Here is a 24,873-nt window from a genome sequence, read left to right as displayed (position 1 = left end):
CCATCGAGCATTTAGATGCTACGTGACTGGACACAATACTTCAGGACCTCAGACCAGCTCTTTGTCTGTTATGGACGCTGGCAGAAGGGGAATGCTGTCTCCAGGTAGAGGATGGCCCTGCATAACCCTGGCTTTTCAGGCACAGAGTGTACCCTGCCAATTTAGGTTGTGAGCTCACTCAACTAGAAGTGTTGCATCCTTCTGGGCGCTGACTTGTGGCACCTTGCTGACATTTATTTGTAGAGCTGTGGGCTGGGCGACCCCCAACACGTTCGCTAGGTTCTATAGCTTTTGTGTACAGCTGGTATCCTCCTGTGTTCTCACCTCAAATGGGTAGTGGCACTGAGAGGCCCTGGTTAGTGTCGACTTGCAAAAACTGCTCCAGAGTGTCCGTACTGTAGACCCTGTTGAGATCCTCCATCACTCTGATCGGCTGGATATGGCAGAAGCTGCTGCCAGGCCTTCATGATGAATCCGTGAGAACCGTAGAAGGCTGGGTTTCATATTGAGACCTAAGTGGTACTCATATGTGTATAGTCCACGGTAAAATCCAGTGAGGTAGTGCTTTGACATTGGTGAGTTGAACTACTTATTCCTAGCCCCGGCCTACTCCTAATAGGGGTGCAGGCGGCTCACACAGGGCACTGGAAGGGGCAGCACCCATGCTGCTTTGGTAGGAATCCCAATTCGTTGTTCACTGACGTGAGGTCGAGAGTTACTGATTGAAAGGGAATGTATCAGTTACGTATGGTAACCCTCATTCCCTGAAGGAGGGAACAGAGAGGTCACGTCCGGTCGACAGAGTTGCTGTACCGCCACTGAGCTGCCAGGTCTCTGGCTCGTCTCCTCAGCAAAAACCTGGTATGCATTGCACCTGCTGCCTTCTTATACTCACGCTGTGATCAGCGGCAACTGGATGCAATAATTGCATGCCAATGTGCATTGGCTTGTTTAGTTTACACTCATAGTAGATTGGTCTACTGAAGCGATATCCCAATTCATCGGTCACCGACGTGAAGTCTCCGTTACCTCCTTCAGGGAACGAGGGTTACCCTAAGTAACCGAGACATTTCAGGTTGCTCTGTTGTAACCTAACAGTACACAAATTTAAAAACATTGTAATTCAATCATATACTGTACATATTATGCATGTTAAAGGGATAGTTCACCCAAAAATGAACATTTTAAGTTTATCTGCTTACCCCCAGGGCATCCAAAATGTAGGTGACTTTGTTTCTTCAGTAGAACACAAACTTTTAGCTGTGATTCCCATTCATATCCAGACTGACAGACTGCAACAGTTTGAATTAAAAATCTCAGTTTGTGTTCTACTGAAGAAACAAAGTCACCAACATCTTGGATGCCCTGGGGGTAAGCAGATAAACATCAAATTTTCATTTTTGGGTGACCTATACCTTTAAACAACTATTTTCTGTACTTGATTATTACTGTACTTATTATTTGAACATAATCTTACAGGACATAGTCTTCTCTTTCAAAGTAAATATTACTTTATTTTTTATCATATTGTCATGTTCAGATCAGTCTAGTACTGTGGTAAAGTTCCAGGGGTTCCAGTGTTATGACACTTTCAGTTTCTTAGATTTTTAGATTTTGTGGGCGAGGCATACATGAATATCGATAAATATCCCAGACATAAGGGAGTGTGTGTGGCCTGCAACTGGGAATTTTAAATCGGGTTATTTTAGAGTGTGTCACCTCAACCACTGATCTATGTTATAGATCACATGTAGTATATTATTTCATAATAAATTTTATTAAGATACTTAGTGGTAGCATCTATATATGGTGGGTTGTTGCACTGCAGTATAAAAACATAAGGATGAAAGACAGAATATGAGATAATATAGTTTTTTTATATGGTAGATTAATTTATCTTTTTATAAACAAATTACCTGTTTTTATGCAGTACCAACTAAAACTCCTATATATTTGTATAGAGAAACTTGAAGTTTGTCTCTTAAAGGGGATGGTGATAGGATAGAAACTCAAACGGTTTTTTTTTTTTTTTATCAAAAATAATTCTAAGGAAAGAATTCCAAATGACTCACAGAAATCCTGTCCAACAGGTCTTGGTGTTCAAAAGCTTTTTGTAAGGGTGCACCAGTGACACTTCCTCATAAACTTTAGTAGACTATTCAGAGAGACGAGAGTTGTTTTTATATACACAATGTTCCAGTGTTTGGGGTGAGTACAATTTTTAAAATACAATATTTCTTTTTAAAGAAAGATATTAATACTTTTATTCATCAATTTAATAAATCATAATGAATACATAATTGTAATTATTATGCATTCCACAGAATTATTGAGAAAGGTTTTCAAAAATAATAACAGTATCACTTAAACGGTTTCATATAAACAACTGATTTCAACTGAAAACATTTTTCACTTTTGTCTTTTTGGAGCTGCTTTACAGCAGAATTGCTTTCCTGTTTATCACAAAGATGCTTTGAAACAGCCATTTTATATAAAGTGTAAAATAAAAAAAGTGACTTTACTTGACTATAATTCATATCAAGTGATAATCCAGGACCTGTGGGATTGCAAAATAAGTCTGTCGTACCAACATTGATCAATGACTTTTCCCCAAAATATTTTCCAAACAAACATCCGTAAATAGCATTGCAAGCCTGCATGGTTGGAAATACAGCCCTAAACCAGTGGTTCGAAGCATAGTTTCTTGTTATGACGTGTACTTATGTAAATCATGAATTAATACATAAGCTGATCCATCACCCGGGGTATCTGTAATCATAATGTCAACAGTAGGTCTTATAGTTCCATACATTGCGGGGTGTTGATGTAGAGTTCATGTTGGGTGAATTTGAGGCCAAGGTATTAACAGAAATTCACCATCATGTTCCTCAAACCACTCCTCAATGATTCTGGTATTGTGGCATGGCACATTATCACTGTAATCATTTTTTCCATGCTTGGCAGAGGCGTAAAATGTGCTCAACAATTTTACTCAAGTGTAAATGCAAGTACTCGGTGAAAATTTTCCTCAATTAAAAGTACAAGTATCTGGTCAAAATCATACTTGAGTAAAAGTAAAAATTGTACTCAAGTATAAAAAAAAAAGTAGAAGTACTTTTTTTGACAGACAATACAGAAGAATGGTTAATGGGAGAGAACGAAAAAAATGCAGTGGCACAGTTCAAAGCATGTATATTTAGTTAAAAAAAAAATCTTTTATATAATGCAAGTGTATGGGACATCGAAAAATAACACTAATGAATCACTGTCTTAAGTGAAATATGTATGGCATATGTAAGAGAAATACAAATACCAATATTTTAATCTTGACCGTCTGTCAGGGTTCGGGTAGAGGGATGAGGTGAGGACTCGATGAAATTACTTGTGAAAGTAATTAGTTGTGAAATTATAATTCTAAATAATCTTGTTTTATAAATTGATGTCTGTTAGGTCAGTGTGTACTTTCTTACAGTAATACATTTTAAAACATGTAGCCTAGTCATTGTTAACCACTACGTTTAAGCAATGTAGTTCAATCAAGATAAACAACATCACATATTTAGAAACGTTGTTTAATTTGTAACTATATATGTTATAGTGATTCTCGTTCTCAACCTTTTTTTCCACTGGGCCGCACTATGGTCCAAGTGCATGCGGATTGCACAGGTTCGAGTAGCAATGAGCTTCTTCACACTGCCTCCACATGTGCAATTGTGCTTTTGAAGCCTACTGACCACGCGCATCTGCCCGCGTGGTCATAAAAAAAATGTTAGGTACGCGTTAGTCCTCTCAGAGCCTCTGCACACACTCTCCCATTACGATGATTACGTCACGCCTACCTAGCGGTCCATAACGGTCTGCCCACGGACGCGGAAAGTTTAACATATGGCTTAAGATGCAGTCTGTAAGACGCACGGGAGCATGACTTGACGCGACATTGCAGAAAATGTGCATTCACAAATGTAGCCTATGTTGATCAATTATGGAAAGCACATTTGAATTTAATAATATAAGGTTCTCTCCAGAGATGTTTTGCCACATTTCTTCAATTAAGGATGATTGCTATGTAATATATTGTAATGACCCGTAAGTCAGCACTGGCAGCCAGGTGCATCATGGGTATTTGTTTAACGTTCAACTATGGGTTATTTAAGCAAGATGGTTGAGTTCTTGTATTAGTAATGTTATACATGTTCATGTCTAAGTTAATTTGAGTTGATTCGGGTTCATTTACTGCCATGTTATAAAAAAGGGTGACTGTCACCGTCATGGAGAGAGATGTGTAGGGGAGTTACTTGTGATATGGCCTTGTCTGTGTAAGTTTGAATATTGAGTTCCGAATTAAAAGAGTAACAGACACTTCTGCCTCCTGTTGGTTTGTTGATAACTCTCCACACACAGAGACACTCACGGTCGTGCGGTGTATGGGACGCGAGTGCTCGCTCTGCCCGCTAGCGAAAGTAAGTCGCGCCGTATAGATGCTAGCACCCTGCTAGCCGTTAGATTAAAATAAACAATCTATCTTAGCTCTAGTTGGCTCACGGTAATAGAACAACTGTACGTTATTACAATATGGTGTTCCCATTTGCCTGAACTTCTTCAAGTAAAATGCGGGGCAAACCGAAAATCCAGCACTCTCCTTCACTACTGAAACTGTGACTATTATTTCTTATACGTGTTCATTCGCTGGCATTTTTCACATTTCTTTTTTTTTTTTCTCCCTTAAAAATAAATTTGTCCATTCTGATGCTCAATTTTAACGAACTAATGGCTGTTTGAATTCTGCAAAAGTGGGCGCTTGTATGTGTTCGTAAAATGAGTAATGTTATGTGAGTAGGTCTGCTCATGTCTGAAAATAATATATGAAACACAAAATAATTTAACATAAAAAACAATAGGCTATAGCTTATATTTCTTAAGTAATATAAGGCCGCGGGTTGAGATGATGCTGCTGCTAGCTCCATGGTCATTTAATAGGACTAGCATATTGTTTCTTTTACGCGGCTGAAAATAACCGTGCTTTCTGTTACTGAGCCTGTGTCTGTCACTCGTCCTCTTAAAAGTGGAAGCTTGTGCTTTGTTGCATTATATTGAAACTTTGTTGATGTTCTTTGTTCATGATTCTTAATATGGCGATAAAAGACAGCTTTGTTGCGGTTTTTTTTTAAGTGGGGATTGGGGGTGCGCCAACCCGGTTGGGACATAGAAGGGGGAGCACAGGAAAAAAAAGTTTGGGAACCGCTGCATAACATAACGGTTATGGAAATTAGAACGACAGTACATTGAATTAAATTGCAATGAAGTTACAAACGATCCACATCACAAAGAGAATAAGCTCCGAAATAGATAAAATAAATAAAAACGAGGATCAATCGGAAATTTTTCAAGTGCGACAATAAATAAACTACACACGATCCACAACATAATTAAGTTGCAAAGAGCATAGGCTCAAACATAAAATAAAATGAAAGAGGATGCATCTGGAACTTTTCGAGTGCAGCACAAAAGTCGCTCAGCCTGCAGCGAGAGAGAGATTTCCTAAAGATTTTTTATTTGCTCATTTTCTTTCTCTATTCTCTTCGTCTCTGTTGCCTCCAAATCCTCACTCTCTCTTGGCCCCTCTCCTCCTGACTAACAACTTTATCATAAGATGTCCTGACAGTTTCTCTGATTTCAGCCAGCTAAGCATATTTATAATATATATTATGGAATAAATGAAACGAGTTGGCACGCATATTAGCCTGCTGTACATAAAAGAAGAACAGTGCGTTGAAGACAGCATCTGTCTTCTACGTTTCCATCGAAAACTAAGAAATTATAGTTTTTTTTTTAATAAAAGCGATTACAAAGGAAATGTTTACTGTTCATGTTTTTTTTATTGTATGGAAAAATCCCATTAAAAAACAAACAGACCGCCATTACATTTTTCCTCTCGCGCACCACACTTTGGGAATCCCTGAACTAAACGATCGTGAAGTCGCTGAAGAATATACTGCTTTAGATATTCCTAAATTATAAGAAGAGAAAGATGCATTACAATGTACAGACAATATATTTACAAATTAAACAACGTTTCTAAATATGTGATGTTGTTTATCTTGATCGAACTACATTGCTTCAACGTAACAATGACTAGGCTACATGTTTTAAAATGTATTACTGTAAGAAAGTACACACTGACCTAACAGACATCAATTTATAAAACAAGATTATTTAGAATTATAATTTCACAGCTCTCAAAATGTTACTTTTGTCTTTACAGGTCTTTCTTTTTACTATCCTGATTGCAGTTTAATTTATAATTACTGTAACTGTCCTGTTACAACTGTATTTTTTTCTAACTAGTTTTCTAACTAGAAAAACAGTCTTGATTAAATGTGTAAACGATAAAATGTGTAAACTCAGACTTTTATGAAATAAACTAAACTCTTACCCGTGCTTCCCGTGCTTCCCGTTCTTCATTCGCCATGCTGGATTACTGATGTAAAGGCTTAATTTCCGTTCTAATTAATCCATATTGCGCTAAAGGTGCGCAGAATCGTGCTCCTTGAATGCACTCAGTGGCTTATGATATGATTGGTTGAATGGTAAGCTCGCATCTGATTGGCTAAAGAGTACGACAGACCCACGTGGGAAGAGAGCTCTGCCAGGAAAGTCTCAAAAACACACACACACACAAATCCTAGTGGATTCGTAGTAAATGACGATTCGTACATTGACACTCGTACATTTTAAACATTCAAAGGTTTTTGTGCACAGTTGTATATCTACAAATAGTTTTTTGCATTTGTGAAATGTATTTTATAAATATATAATTTTATTTTGCGCTTGTGAATTCCTTTTTGTGAATATATATTTTTTCACGCACATTAATTTTTTTTGTGTGTACGTGAATTAGGTTTCATGCATGAGAAATTGTCTACGCATGTGTGAATCGTGTTTTTTGCGTGAATTATATTTGAGACTAATCTGCTTCCATACTAATGAGGAGGGTAACGAGGGAACACGTGGGGAAAATTACATCAATAATCAGGTAACAAGATGCGTGGGGTCAAGACAATTGGAGAGTCACATCGGAACTAAGACAAAAGCCATGTGCTCACACAAAACAAAAACACAAGCACATGGCCAGCAAACCAATCACAAGCCACGTGCTTGAATTAGACAAACATGCAGCTAGTGAGCAAACTCATATGCTGCGTGTTCACACAAGACAGCACGCAGCCAGTGAAAACTAAGCTGCGTGCAACAGCACAAGACAAAATGGAACAAGAAAGCACACAGCCGATAACTCGAGCTGCGTGCAACAATGTTAATGTTAATGTTTAGAGAAAGAGTACGCCCCCCCCCCCCCAAATGTCTTTATTTATTTTGTTTTTTTTTTATTGTTCACGTAGTTCATATGTACTATAAATTTATGATGGGGTTAATGCAGGAAATGTGTTTAAATCAAAGTTGGTGCAAATGCATTAAATTATAGTGAGTGATGCTCAAGCAGGGCATGTTGTTATAGCGATCTTACAGGAGAGGGGGCGCCCACGGAAGACAGGGGCGGGCACGGAGAAGATGCAGAAGAAGAGTGGTTTTTGTAGTATTGTGAACGCACGCAGAGTTTTGTCTAATGTGAATAAATGCCGTGCAGTGAACAAGATTAAACGAACCCATCAAATTATGCACGTCTTGGAATTGATTCATTTCGACATGCAACAAACTTGGAGGCACCGCTGGGATTTGTAAGAAGTGAAGAAGTAAAGTGGCAAAAGTACACAAATTGTGTCCAGAAATGCAGGTTCATCCATGCACGCAGGATGAAATGACAGCTAAAGTGTTGCTTCAGGAACAGTCAAGTGATATTGTCAAACGGGGAAGCAGAGAGACACCAGCAGCAGAGGGGAGGAGAGACACAGAATTATATGATATGGTTAAACTCTTGAGAGAGGAAGTTGCGGAACTCCATGAAGGACAAAACATCACTCCTGAGCATATAGTCAAGGGAAGGTCCAGCTACAGAAAGGGATGCAGAGCTTGTCAGGAGAAAGGAGAAGAGGATCGATGCGAGCACTGCTTCAGATGTGGAGTCATGGGTCATGCTGCCCGGGGCTGAAGAGCGCCAAAGAATTCAGCAGAGGGCAGAAGCGATGTAAAAATATCTGTTCATTCCATGAGACCAGACAACTCAACCTCCCTTCTGAGTTATTGCGACCAACAAGAGAAAACTCAAGAGCACCTGCGACAAAGGATTAAATAGCTGTAGGCGGAGTTAGAACAAAGAGGAAAAACAGAGCATGCTAGAGCTACCACCTACACCAACCCTATACCTTTTCAACGACATCCAAGATTGGAGAACCTCATTGGTCCTAGATGTATGGTTGACTGTTTCTTTGAATGCGTGCCCGTGCAGGCGCTCTGGGACACAGGGTCGCAGGTGACCATCATCAATGAGGAATGGAAGAATATTTGCTTTCCCCACATTGCGACACGCAAACTAAGTGAGCTGCTGGACGAAGGTGAAACCCTTATTGGCCGAGCAGCCATCCAAACCGATATACCCTTCTCGGGATGGGTGGAGTTGAAGTTTCAACTTGGGCCGAAAAGAGGGGCCCAGGCTGAACTCCTGGTACCTGTGCTTCTCTCCAGTGAGCCAGGCGTGGGGCAGTGGTAAAGGAAGCCTTCTCATGTGACTGCAAAAATGCTGTTGTATTGATTAAAATGATGCAGGATGACGACCAAGTAGTAAAAGAAGGAATTGTGAAAATTGGACGGATTGCTACTGTAGTTGCAGCTGGACAGAAGAAAGCAGTGAAATGCAGAGTGAGAGCTGGTCCTCTTGTTTCAAGACAGGAAGTCCTGTTTGAACCAGAAGTTATTCCACAGTGCCCTGAGGGACTTGATTTATCTAAGATGGTAATCAGTCTTCAGAAGGGAAACTTGACTAAAGTTCACAATCCAGTTACCAACATCAGCAATGTGGACATTATGCTTGCTCCCCGCACTGTACTAGGACGAGTTCAGCAAGTCAGGTCCATTTATCCAGCAGACGCCAAACCCGCTACAGTGAAGTCAGACTGGAATGACATTGGGGAGGATGTGGTGGCGGTGGGAGTAGTGGTTGCTGAAGGTAAGGACATGATAAGCCGTGAGGTGAAGGATCTGAACGAGAGTGACAACACTGGACAGGATACTACTAGAAAACTGTGGGACCCACCAGTGTCAGTTGACCATCTCACTCCTGAGCAACAGAGAAAAGTTAAACAGCTGCTGAGGGAGAAGTGTGGAGCATTTTCAAAGGATGAAAATGATGTGGGGTGCATCCCGTCACTCCAAATGAGAATTAGATTGAGTGACACGACACCAGTAAAGCGTAAGTATGTCTCCGTATCAAAACCTCTACACAAGAAGGTGAAAGAATATGTGTAAGACCACTTGAATAAAGGATGGATTCAGAAGTCTCGCTCCTCCTATGCATCTCCAATTGTCTGTGTCCGAAAGAAAGATGGTAGTCTACGCCTCTGTATAGTTACCGGGAGCTCAACCACACATCCATCACAGACCATCACCCTATCCAACGGGTACAGGACATGCTAAACAGTTTTTGTGGAAGTACATGGTTCTCGGTTCTGGATCAGGGGAAGGTGTATCATCAGGGGTTTGTGGAGGAGGGCAGTCGACCATACACAGCTTTCATAACACCGTGGGGTCTATATGAATGTGTCAGGATCCCCTTCGGGCTGTCCTCTGCCCCTGCCGAGTTCCAGCGCTGTATGGAGGAGTGTTTGGTGGGACTTAGGGATGACACCTGCCTTCCATACTTAGATGATAACCTCATACATAGCAAGAAATTTGAGGACCATCTCCGTGATGTTAAGGAAGTGCTACGCCGCTACCAAGCTCATGGAGTGAAGCTTACAGCCAAGAAGTGTGGATTGTTCAGGGCTGAGGTAAAGTACCTGGGGAAAATAGTCTCTAGAGGGGGGTGCAGTGTGGACCCCATAGAAAATGCACCTGTGCAAGCACTAAGAGACCGTAAGCCTAAGACGGTCGGAGATCTGAGACAATTGCTGGGGTTCCTGTAATACTATTGCATGTACATTCCCAGTTTTTCCCAAATTGCCAGACCCCTATATGAACTATTGTCAACAGGGAAGCCTTCGGGAAAGGGGACAAGCAGTAAAAAGGACAACGGCAAGAAGGGTCGGGGTAAAGGGGGAAAACCAGCCCAACTTCATTCCAGTCGGCCTATAACGTGGACAGAAAAACACCAGGATGTCATCAACCGACTACTTGAATTCTTGCTTCATCCTCCGATCATAGGCTACCCTGATTTTGAACAGCCCTTCATCTTGCATTGTGATGCATCACAAGACGGACTGGGTGCAGTACTATATCAGAGGCAGAAAGGGAGACTGGTGGTCATTGGCTTTGGGTCACGGACCCTAACAGCTCCAGAGAAGATCTACCATTTGCACTCGGGGAAACTGGAATTCTTGGCGATGAAATGGGCCATTTGTCAACGATTCCGTGAATACCTGTATCACACAACCTCCTTTGTGGTCTATACGGACAACGATCCGCTGACATATGTTTTGTCCACGGCCAAGCTCAATGCCACCACCTACAGATGGATTGCAGAGTTGGCTGACTACAATTTTACCATCAAATATAGACCAGGCCGTGTACACCGGGATGCTGATGGGCTGTCAAGGATGCCTCTGGACATGGAAAGTTACATGCAGACCTGTTCGCGAGAGGCTAGCCCAAGAGTCATAGCTGCTGTCACGGATGCACTTCTCCTGAAGCCGGAGGAAGAGAGGCCCTGGATGTGTCCAACTGTCTTAACAACAATTTGCTCCAAGGCAGAGCAGGAGCAAGGAGCAACACAAGAGACCAAAGTGATCCCAGAGGAATTGATAGGAGCACAAGGAAAAGATCCAGTGCTTGGAAAGTTGCGGGAGTACGTGCTAGCAGAATGTTGGCCGAGGTTGGTGGGACGACATGGTCGCGATGAGTTGTCTGTTCTATATAGGCAAAGAAACAGGTTGTATGTGGATGAGGAAGGAGTATTGTGTCGACAATTGGCAGGACGTACCCAGACAGTGCTGCCCAGAAAATACCGCCAGTTGGTGTTTAAGGAGCTTCATGAGGAGATGGGTCACCAAGGAGTCGAGCGCACACTCAGTCTAATCCGGGACAGGTTCTATTGGCCTCACATGCAAGCTAATGTGGACCATTATGTCACCAAGGAGTGTAGCTGTCTGAAACGCAAGCGTTCAAATAGAGTGACGAGAGCCCCATTGGTCAATATAGTGACGACTTACCCTTTTGAACTGGAATCAGTGGATTTTCTACATCTGGAGTGCTACAAGGGTGGCTACGAATACATCCTAGTATTAATGGACCACTTTACACGCTTTGCCCAAGTGTACGCTTGCAAAAATAAGTCTGCAAAAACAGTAGCAGAAAAGATCTTCTGCGACTTTGTTCTCAGATATGGGTTCCCCACTAAACTCCACCGCGATCAGGGAAGGGAATTTGAAAACAAGCTGTTTGAGCGCATGGAGGTAATCTGTGATATCCAACACTACCGCACAACCCCATAATAAACCCCATATAATTGTACGCGCAGTGAAGTGACAGGTTATGCCCCGTATTATCCTCTGTATGGCAGACGCCCGAGGCTGCCCATTGATGTAATGTTTTGCCTGAAGCCAAGGGAGAGTGGAGTGTCACCTAGTGATTATGCTGCCAAGTGGAGAAAACGCATGAAAGAGGCATATGAAGTGGCATCAAGGACAGTTCAGAAAGAACAGGAGAGCAAAACAAGGCTATGACAAGAAGATATATGGAGCAGATCTCCAGCCGAGAAACAGAGTTTTGGTGAGAAATCGGGGAGAAAGAGGTGGTCCGGGAAAACTCTGGTCATACTGGGAGGATCGAGTGCATGTTGTGACAGAGAGGAAGTATGCAGACAGCCCAGTTTATGAGGTTAAGCCAGAACATGGCCCAGGGGAAGCGAGGGTCCTACACCAAAATCTTTTGCTGCCTTGCGACTTCCTACCTGTTGACTATGTCCAGCAGAACAGGAGTAAAATTCAATCAAGGGGGGAAGTGACAGTGGCAAAGGGGAAAAAGGACACATACCAAGTGGATACTGAGTTGGAAGAGGATTCCGAGAACGAGGATGATTGGAGAGGCTGGACGACATATAAATAAAGCAACGCGCAGAGAGAGAAAGCCGACCAAGAGCTGAGGAGAATGAGTGCCAATTAGGGGCAACAGAAGGAGAATTGGACCAAGAGCCAGAATGCGAACATGTACTGCCCATGGAAATGTGTGATGAAGGGGACAGAAATTCGGAGAAGGCTGCAAATGAACTGGAGGAGGCAGATGGGGGACAGGAGACATCATCCGATGAGGCAGACAACATCAGCCCAGCAGCAACTCACCAGCCACAAAGAATGTATCCTTTCAGATGAAGGCACCCACCAACAACACTGACATATGATACATTAGGCACACCCTCTATTATACATAAAGTCATTTGATTTCATATTTGTTATGTAAAGTATTTTTGGAGGGGAGAGTGTGGGGCTTAGAATAATATTCCCTGTAATGTTAATGTTAATGTTTAGAGAAAGAGTACGCCCCCCCCCCCCCAAATGTCTTTATTTTATTTTTTTTATTGTTCACTTAGTTCATATGTACTCTAAATGTATGATGGGGTTAATGCAGGAAATATGTTTAAATCAAGGTTGGTTCAAATGCATTAAATTATAGTGAGTGATGCTCAAGTAGGCATGTTGTTATAGCGATCTTACAGGAGAGGGCGCCCATGGAAGACAGGGGCGGGTGCGGAGAAGATGCAGAAGAAGAGTGGTTTTTGTAGTATTGTGAACGCATGTAGAGTTTTGTCTAATGTGAATAAATGCCATGCAGTGAACAAGATTAAACGAACCCATCAAATTATGCATGTTTTAGAATTGATTAATTTCGACATGCAACAAATACAACACTTGAGACTGCACGCTACCACAACAAGACAGAATGTGGAGTGCGAGTTTCCTGTCCTCCCGGCGTCCCGAACGAGGAACATCCAAAAACAAGACAGGAACATGACAGCACAGGCATGGCAACACAAGCCTGGTACACAACAGAACACAAGACATGGAGGCAAAACACAGACAAAATAGGGGAGGGAGGGAGGGAGGGAAGGTTAAACGGTTATTAAAAGGGACCATGGAGGGGTGGGAGGGCTGAGCCAAGGAGGCTCAGGCAGTCCAGGAGTCCCAGCAGTGGGCCAGGGTGAAGCCGGAGAGATGAGCCAGCCAGGATCTGCCCTAAAAGGAACCAAGGCAGACCACCAGGTGGAGCCGGAGGGACGAGCCAGCAAAGATCTGGCCTAAAAGGAACCCCAGCAGACCAGCAGTGTGGAACCAGTGGGAGAGACCAAGAGGGCTCCTGCTTAACAGAAACCCTGACAGACCACCAGGGCGGTGGAGGAGGGACAGACCAGCGAGGCTCCAGCCTAACAGGAACAGATAGCAAGGGGCAAAACCAGCAAGGCACTCATCAAGGGCAGAGCCAGCATCAGGGCAAGGAGCTTAGACAGAGCCGGCATCAAGGCAGGGAGCTTGGGCAGCAACGGCATCAGGGCAAGGAGCTTGGGCATGACTGGAATGGCCTCCAGGCCAGCAGTGGGCTCCTGAATGGCATCCGGGCCTCGTGGGATGGAGGAAGCCTTTCTTCTCCTCCATCTTCGAGACTGGGGAACTTTAATGTCGTCGGCCACTACTGGGGGCACTGCAGCCTCATCAGGCACCTCTGGGGGCGCTGCAGCCTCATCACGCACCTCTGGCAGCAGCGGGGCAGAGCCATTCCTCTTCCTTCCCCTCCTCCGTCTACGAGAGTGAGGTGCTGCAGTCTCTTCGGCCAGCTCCAGGGGTTCTGCCGTGTCACAAGTCGCCTCTGGGGGCGCTGCAGCTCCTTAGCTGGGGAACGGACCAAGAACTCCACATATTCCCCAAACGACAGGTGGTCTAGACCCCTCATTCTCCACCAGCTGAAAGGCTCATCAAGGGCATAATTGAAGAGATCATTGAGGGCCGCATCATTAAACTCCAATCCCTCTGCAGTACCGCTGAACTCCAGGGCAAAATCCCTCAGATCAGTCCCTTGTTGATGGAGAGAGATCAAGGTCTTAAACTGGAGCATGTGCTGATAGTGAGGGCTGGAGAGAGTGGAGGCTGGTGGAAGGTGCAAACCCTTCTTCTGCTGAGTCCTCATAGTGGCTAGTTCGTACTGTCAGGGTTCGGGTAGAGGGATGAGGTGTAGACTCAATGATGAAGAGAGAAGGGCTCTTTAAAAGTAATAATAAAATAAACAAACAAAAACTACCCCGTAAGGGGAACAGATAAAACTTGACTGGCGAGGCACGATGTGCACAGACAAATATTTGACAACGAACTAGCAACTAGAATGCAAATACAAGGACAATAAATAGGGAGCTAATGAGGAGGGTAACGAGGGAACACATGTGGGGAAAATTACATCAATAATCAGGTAACAAGATGGGTGGGGTCAAGATAATTGACGAGAGCACATGGCACATCGGAACTAAGACAAAAGCCATGTGCTCACACAAAACAAAAACACAAGCACATGGCCAGCAAACCAATCACAAACCATGTGCTTGAATTAGACAAACATGCAGCTAATGAGCAAACTCATAAGCCAGCATGTTCACACAAGACAGCACGCAGCCAGCGAAAACTAAGTTATCGGCTGTGTGCAGAGATGTATAAAGTACTAGAGACCCAGACTTGAGTAAAAGTACAAGTGCTCTATCAAAAAAATGACTTGAGTAGAAGTTGAAGTGCTCTTTAAGCACCACACTTAAGTAGAAGTACTAAAGTATTCAACATTTTTTGTACTTAAGTATTGCAAGTAGTCTATTTGAAAATTTACTACTCAAATACTGAAAGTAAAAGTACAAGTATTGTGTTATGTAGTTATTAAAGAAAGTAGTCAAAAGTTTGAACATATTGTTTTTACTATTTCAAATGATTAACCTAAAGGACAATCACAATTCCTTTGACTGTAACTTTTTGTAAACAAAAAACAGATTAAAGGGTTAGTTCGCCCAATTTGCAAAATTATGTCATTAATATCTTACCCTAATGTTGTTTCAAACCCGTAAAACCTCCGTTTATCTTTGGAACACAGTTTAAGATATTTTAGATTTAGTCCGAGAGCTCTCAGTCCCTCCATCCCTCCATGTCCAGAAAGGTAAGAAAAACATCATCAAAGTAGTGCATGTGACATCAGAGGGTCAGTTAAAAAAAAATTTTGCAGTTCAAAACAAAGCAGTTTGTGATATCCGGTTCGCGAACGAATCATTCGATCTTTTTGAAACAGTTCACCAAATCGAACTGAATCGTTTTAAACGGTTCGCGTCTCCAATACGCATTAATCCACAAATGACTTAAGCTGTTAATGTCGCTGACACTCCCTCTGAGTTAAAACAAACCAATATCCCGAGGTAATTCATTTACTCAAACAGTACACTGACTGAACTGATGTGAAGAGAGAACTGAAGATGAACACCGAGCCAGATAACGAACAACAGACTGAGTCGCTCACGAGTCAAGAACATTGATCTATATATATAACTTATATTATAGATCAGTGGTCAAGAACCGTTTCTGTCAGACGTGTCCGATTCGAGAACCGAGGAGCTGATGATACTGCGCATGGGTGATTCAGAACTGATTCTTTTGGTGATTGATTTTGAACTGATTCTGTGCTAATGTTTTGAGCACGGGTAAACCGAGGGCTTGCAGTCAACGCCAATGGCGCAATTACGTCGAGCGCAAAAGAACCGGTGAACTGTTTTCTTCAACTCGTTTATTGAATCGAACTGTCAGAAACAACTACTGGTGATTCGAAAATCAATGAAACCGGTTCTTGACTCGTGAACGAGTCATTATCTGGCTCGGCTCGGTGTTCATCTCTCTCTTCACAGCAGTTCAGTCAGCACGCGCAGTCTTCTTAATCACTTGATTCGCTCAATAATGTGCCAGCTTCATCAAACCTGCCATCTACAGTTCTGTTTGTAATGGAATGATTTGTAACATTTTTATAATTGTAACGAGTAACGATGCAGCACATGAAAAAAATATCGGAGTAAAAGTATTAAACTCATCGAAAATATGTACTGAAGAAAAAGTGGAAGTAGGAGAAAAAAATAATACTCTAGTAAAGTACAGATACTGCCTTTTAGTACTTAAGTACAGTAGTGAAGTAGTTCTACTTCGTTACTATACATCTCTGGCTGTGTGCTTTCTTGTTCTATTTTGTCTTATGCTGTGTTCTATTTTGTCTTGTGCTGTTGCACGCAGCCGATAACTCGAGCTGCGTGCAACAATACAAGACAACACTTGAGACTGCACGCTACCACAACAAGACAGAACATGGAGCGCGAGTGTCCGGTCCCCGACACGAAATTGAAACTCAGCAAAACATGAGTACCGGGATCCGAACACCACGCTCCAACATGAAACAGGACACGCAGACAAGAGTGCACGGCTCAAGCAGTCTCGAAGCCACACGCTCACATGAAAACAATGACATGAGGAGAGTGTCAGGGCTCTGTCACTAAACCATGAATAACACTAGACTGAAGTGACAGAACCCTGACACAGTCATGTTCACTTTGTGTGGTTTCTGAAGTGGTCCTGTCCCCTTGCATTATATGTATGGACTAAAAATCTTTGCTTGTGTTCATGTGAAGAAAGAAAGTCATAAACATCTGTGAAGACAGAGGTTCAGTAAATGGTGAGAGAATTTTCATTTTTGGGTGAACTATCCCTTTGAAGAGCAAGATATGATGGAGAGGCTAGGAATATATTCCAGACCGAATACAAGAATGTGTTGAATTGATGAGGAGAGTCATGGAATTAAAACATAAAACGATAATGTTTTTAAAGGCAACTTTATTTGTGTTGTCTATTTAACGTCACTGTCTAAAAGAACAATTAATCTTTTAAATGTTTATTTGGGGCATTTAGAGTTTTTTTCTTAGCAAATATTGATAATTATTTGTAACTAATTAGATTAATTAATGAGGAAAGCATGTAATTATTAAGATTAAAAAAAATCACTGACTTAATGATTCATATAATGACACATTAATATAATACAACTGATCCACCACCTGGTAAGAACATCACTAAACATTAATTACAATTAATTTAGCATATAATGTTTATTTAAACACTTTTTGGGAGATTTGTAACATGTAAAATAATAAAAAATGCAACAAAGATATTAATTGTATTTAAATTCTCATCACTGATTTTATTTGCACTCAATTATGTGCATTCAGCTGATATATTACATAGCCAATGGCTCTATCAAAACAGAACAAATAATGAACAAACTTTTTTGGGTGGGAAAACGCAACTTTGCTACCTCAATATGCTTCCTCAGATTTGATGGTGAACTTTTGAACCCAGACATTTACCTGATACAAGTCATAATTGAAGTAGAAATGTGTGTGTTTGATGCATGAAAACAATGATCATTAGTTCTCGTGTCAGGCACACGTTTGAGCTTCTGTTTACCATATTTAATGTGCATGAGATAAAATAAAAAATATAATGTACTTTTCAAGAATAAATAAAATTATGAGGAGTAAAAAGTTCTTATGAAATGTAATCAAGTAAAATTACAAGTAGTCAGTTTAAATTGTAGTTGAGTAAAGTACAAATCCCCCGAAATAATACTTAAGTACAGTATTCAAGTAAAATTACTCAAGTACTTTACACTTCTGATGCTTGTTTGTCAATGTGATGCACCAGGAATCTTTATTTGTCAGAACAGACCACTTTCTTCCAATTATCCATAGTCCATGCTCATTTCATGCATTGCTGGCAATGGCAGGCAGTTTGCATGGGCACAACTTTTGATACGTACTCCCTAGCTGCATGTAAACAACCCACAAGGCACACCATTTCCAAGATTGAAGTCCTGAGGCAGTGTGCCATCACAATTTGACTTTTATCAAACTCTGATAATCCGGCAGCTTTTCCCACTCTGACACCGAACATTCTACTGACTGAAGGAATGTCCATGGGTAGAATATATACTGGTCTGTTGTGAACTCATTGGTTTAGACTGGAAGTGGTCATTTATATATATATATATATATATATATATATATATATATATATATATATATTAGGGGTGACCCCAAATAGTCGACTATTCGATGCTTCGACTCGAGGAGCCTGATTCGACTACCAATCTCACAGTCGAATATTCGTGGGCTGTTATGATTATGCCATTCTGACTATATGGGGGAGCTCAAATGTCTAATTTCACATAGAACTTGCAGTTTTCTCCAAATAAGTTAATATGCAGCCTATTATGATAAAGCTGTAAGAATATGAAAAGAAAGAAGCTTCAAATTAATATTTTAAAGTGCGTGAATAAATCCAATCACCCCTAAAGATTTATCGTTCACTTTCCATAATCTGTGGCCGACAGAGGAGCATCTTGGCGGCAGGGATTTAAAGACTCAAACTGACACAGGCACAGACTGGATGTTTTCGAACAGCTAGGGTACAAGTGATTTCAAAACATTTCAGATGGTGTATTAGTGTTAATTTCGTCAGACGAGACGAGATGAAATATGTTTGTCAACGACCTTTTTTTTTCATGACTAACGCACAGTGCAAGCAGGTCAAACTACAATGCAGAATATTAAAGGCAGGGTAGGTAAAAAATGTATAAAAAACTTTTTTTCCAAATTTGTTTAAACTTTATTTATATATCAATACATAATTAAAATGTAAGTACTCTGAAAAAGAAAGTATAAAAATCGAGTGTCTGTAGACCTCTCACGACTGTTTTAAAGACAGCTCATTATTTCCATTCACTCCACCCCCTCCCTTCTGGGCTCCTATAGATTATTTATCGTCTCTACTACGGGTCACTAAGTAATGTTATGTTAGCTATATTATGCAGCTACGTGTTTTTCCTGGTTTGCCTTCACTAACTGCATAGGCCGGTACTGTGAATTTTGCTTGCTGTTTCTCTGCCATTGTTTTGGTATTCCTAGGATCCATGCCTCTTGAATTCCTCAAATCAAACGTGCGCGTGCAAGTGGGCAGGTCATGTGTGGCAAAAGGGTGGTTGCCATGGTTGCGAGAGAGTGACAGTCGCCTAAGCCAATCCTATGTTTCGTCCCGAATGGAAATAATGAGCTGTGTTTAATACAGATTAAACGGTCTAGAGTCACTCGATTTTTATACTCTTTTTATCAGAGTACTTACATTTTAATTATGCATTGATATATATAGAAAGTTTAAACAAATTTGGAAGAAAGTTGTTTATACATTTTTTACCTACCCTGCCTTTAATAACTATAACTGGACTGTCACACCCATACCATTATAATGAGAACACCATTATACTAAAGTTTAGCTGCTGTTTTTCTGCACACTGTTTCGTGAAGAACGTGTCCACAAAATGCGTTCATTCAGAGCCGCGCAGATATGTTTATGTGCATTCGGGCTCTTTTTGCAGATAGCCTATTAGTCTTAATATTATCGTTATGTTGTATAAATAACTAAGCGTATTCTACATGAAATTATGAGTTGAATCCCATTGATTAAAAGCTTGGTATCAAATGCGTCACTGTACTGCTCATCTTCAGCACGCGCAGCTCAAAACAGAAATGCAGAACATTAACTGCTAACGTTTTAGACTAACGTTATAGGCTAATGAGAGCACTATTGTAAACATTGTGTAATTTTAGGGTTAAGCTGACGTTTAGTGTTAACTATCTTTTAATCAAAATATAAAAACATTATTTACCCGTTTGTATCTGCGAGGCATTTGTTACACATTTTCCCAGTGTGTTAACATCAGTAATTATGAGTATAGGATATCTGACTTGACTCAATGTATTTTGCCCCGCCCCCAAATATATGATTCGACTATTAGTTGAATATAAGCAAGATTCGAAAATTCCGATTCGACTATGAAAATCCTTAGTCGGGGACACCACTAATATATATATATATATATATATATATATATATATATATATATACATACACACACACACACACACACACACACACACACACACATACAATCATTTATAATTGCGTTATACTGAGGAGTGAGTTATGTCATTGTCTGGGAAACACATTCCAGGTCTGCTCACTTATTAGGTGATTTGCACAAATCTTTTAAACTATGTAACTTTTGGTTATTGAAGCATAGAAGCTTGTATGGGAACATTGTTTCGGTAATAACATGACATTTGCTCTGCCATACTGTGCAGATGAATTTGATAGCTTGAGGTGCATTGTTGTGCCCATACAGTTATACATCTTATCAGTGAGAAAGCCAGATTGCAATTTTTTTTTTTTTTTTTGTTAAAATATCTGTCAGTGGTCGTGTTTAGTGTTTTGACTAATTAATATTTTGTAAAATTTTAAACAGATTGAAAAAAAGCAACAAATCACAAACCACAATTGAAGAAAATGTTCATGTCAAATCACATGCAGTGGCTCAATTCATAAAAGACAGAAAATCCCAAGACTGGCAGGATTTTATGAAATCTGATGAGGTGAAAGTGAGTTTTGACCCAAAGAAACCCTTGATCAAACTGTCTGGAGAGCGTGCAGTAGTCCAGCCAGCTGTGACTTTCTTTAAAAGTTTGGCAGATGGTCTCTATATGGACACACTGATCATTAAAAAGGCAGGAGCAAAGAAGTACTTCATGGAGCAGGGTAAAACGATGCTCTCAAGGTTTGCGAGGGAAAATGGATTTGTGGCAGTGCTCCAGGATGATGACATGCTGGAAGAAGAGAAGGATGCTATTTCTCAAGGTACACATGCTGACTACACAAAAATAAAAATCTATAAAACCAGATGTTTTGGCAGTATTGACAAAAGAAAAAAAAAACTGAGATCTATCTTTGTTGCTTTATATTTAGAGTCAGAGAGTGGAGTCTCCAGTTCCTGTTTCAAGGTGTACACTATGCAAATACATCATCTGACTCTGACTGTTTCATCGGGGGACATAACCAAAGAAAACACATATGCAATTGTCAACTCCTCGAATAAGAAATTTACTTTAAAATCAGGTTAAACCAACTTAATATATTAATTTCAGCTCATTTAAGTTCAATTGAGAATTTACTATTAATTCAAATTATTTATAACCATGCTTTTACTGGGACACTACTGCAACTGCCAATGTTTTTTTGCTATCTAGGGGTATCCAAGGCAATTTTAGATGGTGCTGGATTACAAGTAGAACAGGAATTATTAGAAAAGGGTGCGTCAACCTTTTGCCTAATTTATAAACTTTCAATGTTTCAATACATTGCTCAAGAGAGGTCTATTAAACGTGATCATTAGTATGTGTATTTTTCCACAGCTGGAAAAGCAAATGATCAGCAAAGAGAGATTGTGACCTCGTCTGGCAATCTCCCATGTGAAGAAATCATACACATTGTTGGATGTAGTAGTTCAGCTGATATTCAGCTAAAAGTTTTGTCCGTTCTGATGCTATGTGAGAATCGGAAATTTTCCTCTGTTGCCTTCCCTGCTCTAGGCACAGGTGATGCTTTTTTTATTATAAAACCAGCAGTGTGCATGTGCGTACTTACCTAGCTAAAATGTTGTGCTTGTGGACATCTTGCTGTAATTAATATTTCATTTAATTTTATTTTATTTAATTAATAAAAAATCACTAATTTTTTTAATTGATCCTTAAGGTCAAGGTGGTCTTAATCCAGCTGATGTTGCAGATGCAATGATAAACGCAGTTGTTGAATTTGCAAGCAAAAAAACAGATCATGTCAAAAATGTGGAGTTCCTTATATTCCAATCAAGTATGTTGGCTGACTTTCATCAAAGCATGCTAAAAAGTACCAAGTCAAAGAAAAGCTTAAGCAGCAGAATTAAAGGTCAGTAAATAAAAAATGAAATGAATTTAAAACATTTTTTATACTTGTGTCTGACTATATTATATATTTAACCTTATATTTATTTATTTATTTTGAACAAAAGGTGAAAGCATTGTGTTTAAAGAAATCCAGCCTGGTGTGTTTCAGCTATGTAGTGAGACAACAGAGTGTTTAAGTAAGGCCAGTCCCATCATCAACGGCATGATTAACAAGAAGCAAATGAATAAAACAATCCGTGATCCAGCCATTGCTCATTTCACCAAAAAGGAATTAAAAATGCTAAAGAAAATGAAAAAGGAGCTCAAAGTAAATGTCATAATTGAGAAGAAAGAAAAAGATCCCTTCATCACTGTTAAGGGCCTGACATCATTCGTTTACACTGCAGAAAGTCGCATTCGGGATATTATCCGCAAAGTGGAAAAGATTGAAAACCGAAAAAGGGTGGCAATATTGACCAGCAGTACAGTTGAGTGGCAATATCGAAGTGGTCGTAAATTTAAACCATTTGATCCTTACACCAACTGCGACTTGGAAGAAGCCTTCAATCTCCAAAAGACTTCTGTGCAAATCAAGATTAACAGTGAAGTGTATAATGTAGACATAGTTTGCAAAAAGGCAACAAGAGGAGGAAAACAAGTTGAACTAAAGAGAGTACAACTGAAAGGTGAGAAATACAAATGCATATGAAACATCATAGTTATGTATAGATTAAAAGATCACCAAAAATATATATTTAGTTTTATTTTTTCAGCTTCTTTGCCTTTAAACTGGGAGGACATGGAAGGACAGCAAGTAGTTATTATAGAACTCAAAGCAGACTCACAGGAATTTACAGATGTGGAAAAAGAGTTCAGAAAAACTGGACTATCCAACAACATCATTAAAGTACATCTATTACATTTATATTTGACCCAAACTTATACAACTAATCTGTGTCAAGTAGTTTAGAAAGTTTATAATTTTGTACCACGTTGTAATGATTGCTTAGGCAGAATGTTTATTCTTGTGTTCTGCACAGATTGAAAGAGTCCAGAACTGCGCACTTTGGAGAAACTATATGATCAAAAAGGAGGAACTGGAAGACAAAAACAAGCATAAGAACAACGAAAAGCTTCTCTTCCATGGCACTGGCCCTGATACAACCGATCAGATAAACAATCAGGGGTTCAATCGCAGCTTCGCTGGCAAAAATGGTATAGCTAACATTCCATAATCTTTTCAGAATAAAAAAAGTGTTTTTTGTATTTAGGATTAACAGACTTATTCCTGTCTTTAGGAGCCATGTATGGGAATGGTACATATTTTGCTGTGGACCCGAGTTACTCAGTAAAAGGCTACTCTACACCTGATGCCAAAGGTCATAAACGCATATACCTTGCCAGGGTGCTTGTTGGTGACTTCACTCAAGGAAAAAAAGGCCTTCGTACTCCTCCAAAAAGGAATTCAAAAGGTGTTGATCTTTATGACAGTGTGACAGATAAATCTAACAACCCATCCATGTTTGTGATCTTCAATGATGTACAAGCTTACCCAGAATACTTAATCACATTCAAGAAAAAATGAAATTTTACAGTTTAGTTCAACAAGATTTGAGATTAATTTCTGTGCATTATTGTCATGCAGTTACAATCTATTTTTATTCAACTTTCAGTTATGGACAAAGGGGCAACACTTTTTTTGAAAACATGCACAGCTTTTTCACATTTATAAATCTCTGTCTTACTGTCTGACTGTATTATATCTATGTATGTATGTGAGTGTGACTCCTTAAAGTTTTGTTAATAAATTCTAAGCTAAAACCTCTAACCAGGAAAACCCCTAGTAGTAACAGAAAACACATAAAATGCACACATTTGTGTTCAATGTATTTTGGTTTGACAGTATGCATCAAGTTAATGGGTCAATATTACCATAGAATGCCTTTCAACCTTCACAAAACTTAAAAAGTTTGGTTTTAATTTCCCATTCGCTTTATGTCATGTCATAAATAGACATTCAAGGTACTATAGTAACATATTAGATGAGCTCCTACACATTTCTTTTAGATAATTATGGGCAATTATTTGAAGCATAAATCATAAGATATGTCAACCATGTGGTGGACATATTTATGACTGTTAAATACGATATGATTGCAAAATTAATGTACAAATTATATTTTCTGAAAGGTATGATGTCCCTTTCCTAAACTGGGTTACTTGTTTGCTTTAAATTATAAATACATAAAATATTTTATGTAAACCATGTGTTTTTAAAGATGTGTCATGAGTCGAAGAAGCCGACGGGGTGGACATTTTGGAACAATGACAGGGTGGACATTTTCAGCTTCAATTAGCATATTAGCTTATGTAAGGGTCCACCTGTCGGCCCAAAAAGCGGAATCCAGCAGCCTGGTTGAAGGTTTAATGCATATTTGGTCTTTTACTTGTGCTTATGAATTTATCAGGATTTAGTTTGAATTTTAGTCTAGCTCCATGTTCAATCTGACTCCAGTTTTAAGTGATCACTGAATTTAGACAATGTTTCTATTTAAAAATTGATCATAAAAGTTTAATTATGTATCAATTTAGATATTAGATTATTCTGGACTCACTATACTTTCAATTATCCATTCACTGGTGCCTAATGTCTCTTTTAAGTCTCATGCTTGCTTCATGTGGATCTTATGATCCCAAACTCACCAGTCTGATGCTAGTCAGCGGATGTAGGTAGACTAATACATGTTCTGCCTGCCGCCTACTGCTTGCTTATGACAAAAAGTGTAGTTTATTTCGTTTTTTGTCCGTACAACTTGCTAACATCAGCGATAGACAGAAATCAGAAGGTCTCTGATGATGTGCCTACTGCTCCTATCATTCTCGATCCTTCAGTTTGACCTATCCTAGCC

The 24,873-nt window shown here is 40.0% G+C and overlaps 1 protein-coding gene across 1 annotated transcript; it reads left to right on the top strand.

Moving 5' to 3' along the window:
* The first annotated feature begins 2,151 nt into the window (after positions 1-2,151).
* On the top strand, positions 2,152-23,762 carry LOC132127282 (protein mono-ADP-ribosyltransferase PARP14-like). The gene is made up of 10 exons (XM_059539080.1): positions 2,152-2,208; positions 20,512-20,900; positions 21,009-21,158; positions 21,290-21,352; positions 21,455-21,637; positions 21,795-21,986; positions 22,090-22,650; positions 22,738-22,871; positions 23,005-23,179; positions 23,263-23,762. Exons 1-10 carry the CDS (start codon positions 2,192-2,194, stop codon positions 23,547-23,549), a joined length of 2,151 nt encoding a protein of 716 aa, XP_059395063.1. The 5' UTR covers positions 2,152-2,191; the 3' UTR covers positions 23,550-23,762.
* Positions 23,763-24,873: the final 1,111 nt, after the last annotated feature.

The sequence above is a fragment of the Carassius carassius genome, chromosome 45, assembly GCF_963082965.1.
Source record: "Carassius carassius chromosome 45, fCarCar2.1, whole genome shotgun sequence".
Classification (NCBI taxonomy): Eukaryota; Metazoa; Chordata; class Actinopteri; order Cypriniformes; family Cyprinidae; genus Carassius; species Carassius carassius.
This window is presented reverse-complemented; position numbering and strand designations above follow the sequence as displayed.

Excerpts from the sequence above, each read along its gene's own strand:
- LOC132127282 (XM_059539080.1), top strand. Across the intron at positions 22,651-22,737 it reads AAAGAGAGTACAACTGAAAG|CTTCTTTGCCTTTAAACTGG; the intron begins GTGAGAAATACA and ends TTATTTTTTCAG. Across the intron at positions 22,872-23,004 it reads TATCCAACAACATCATTAAA|ATTGAAAGAGTCCAGAACTG; the intron begins GTACATCTATTA and ends TGTTCTGCACAG.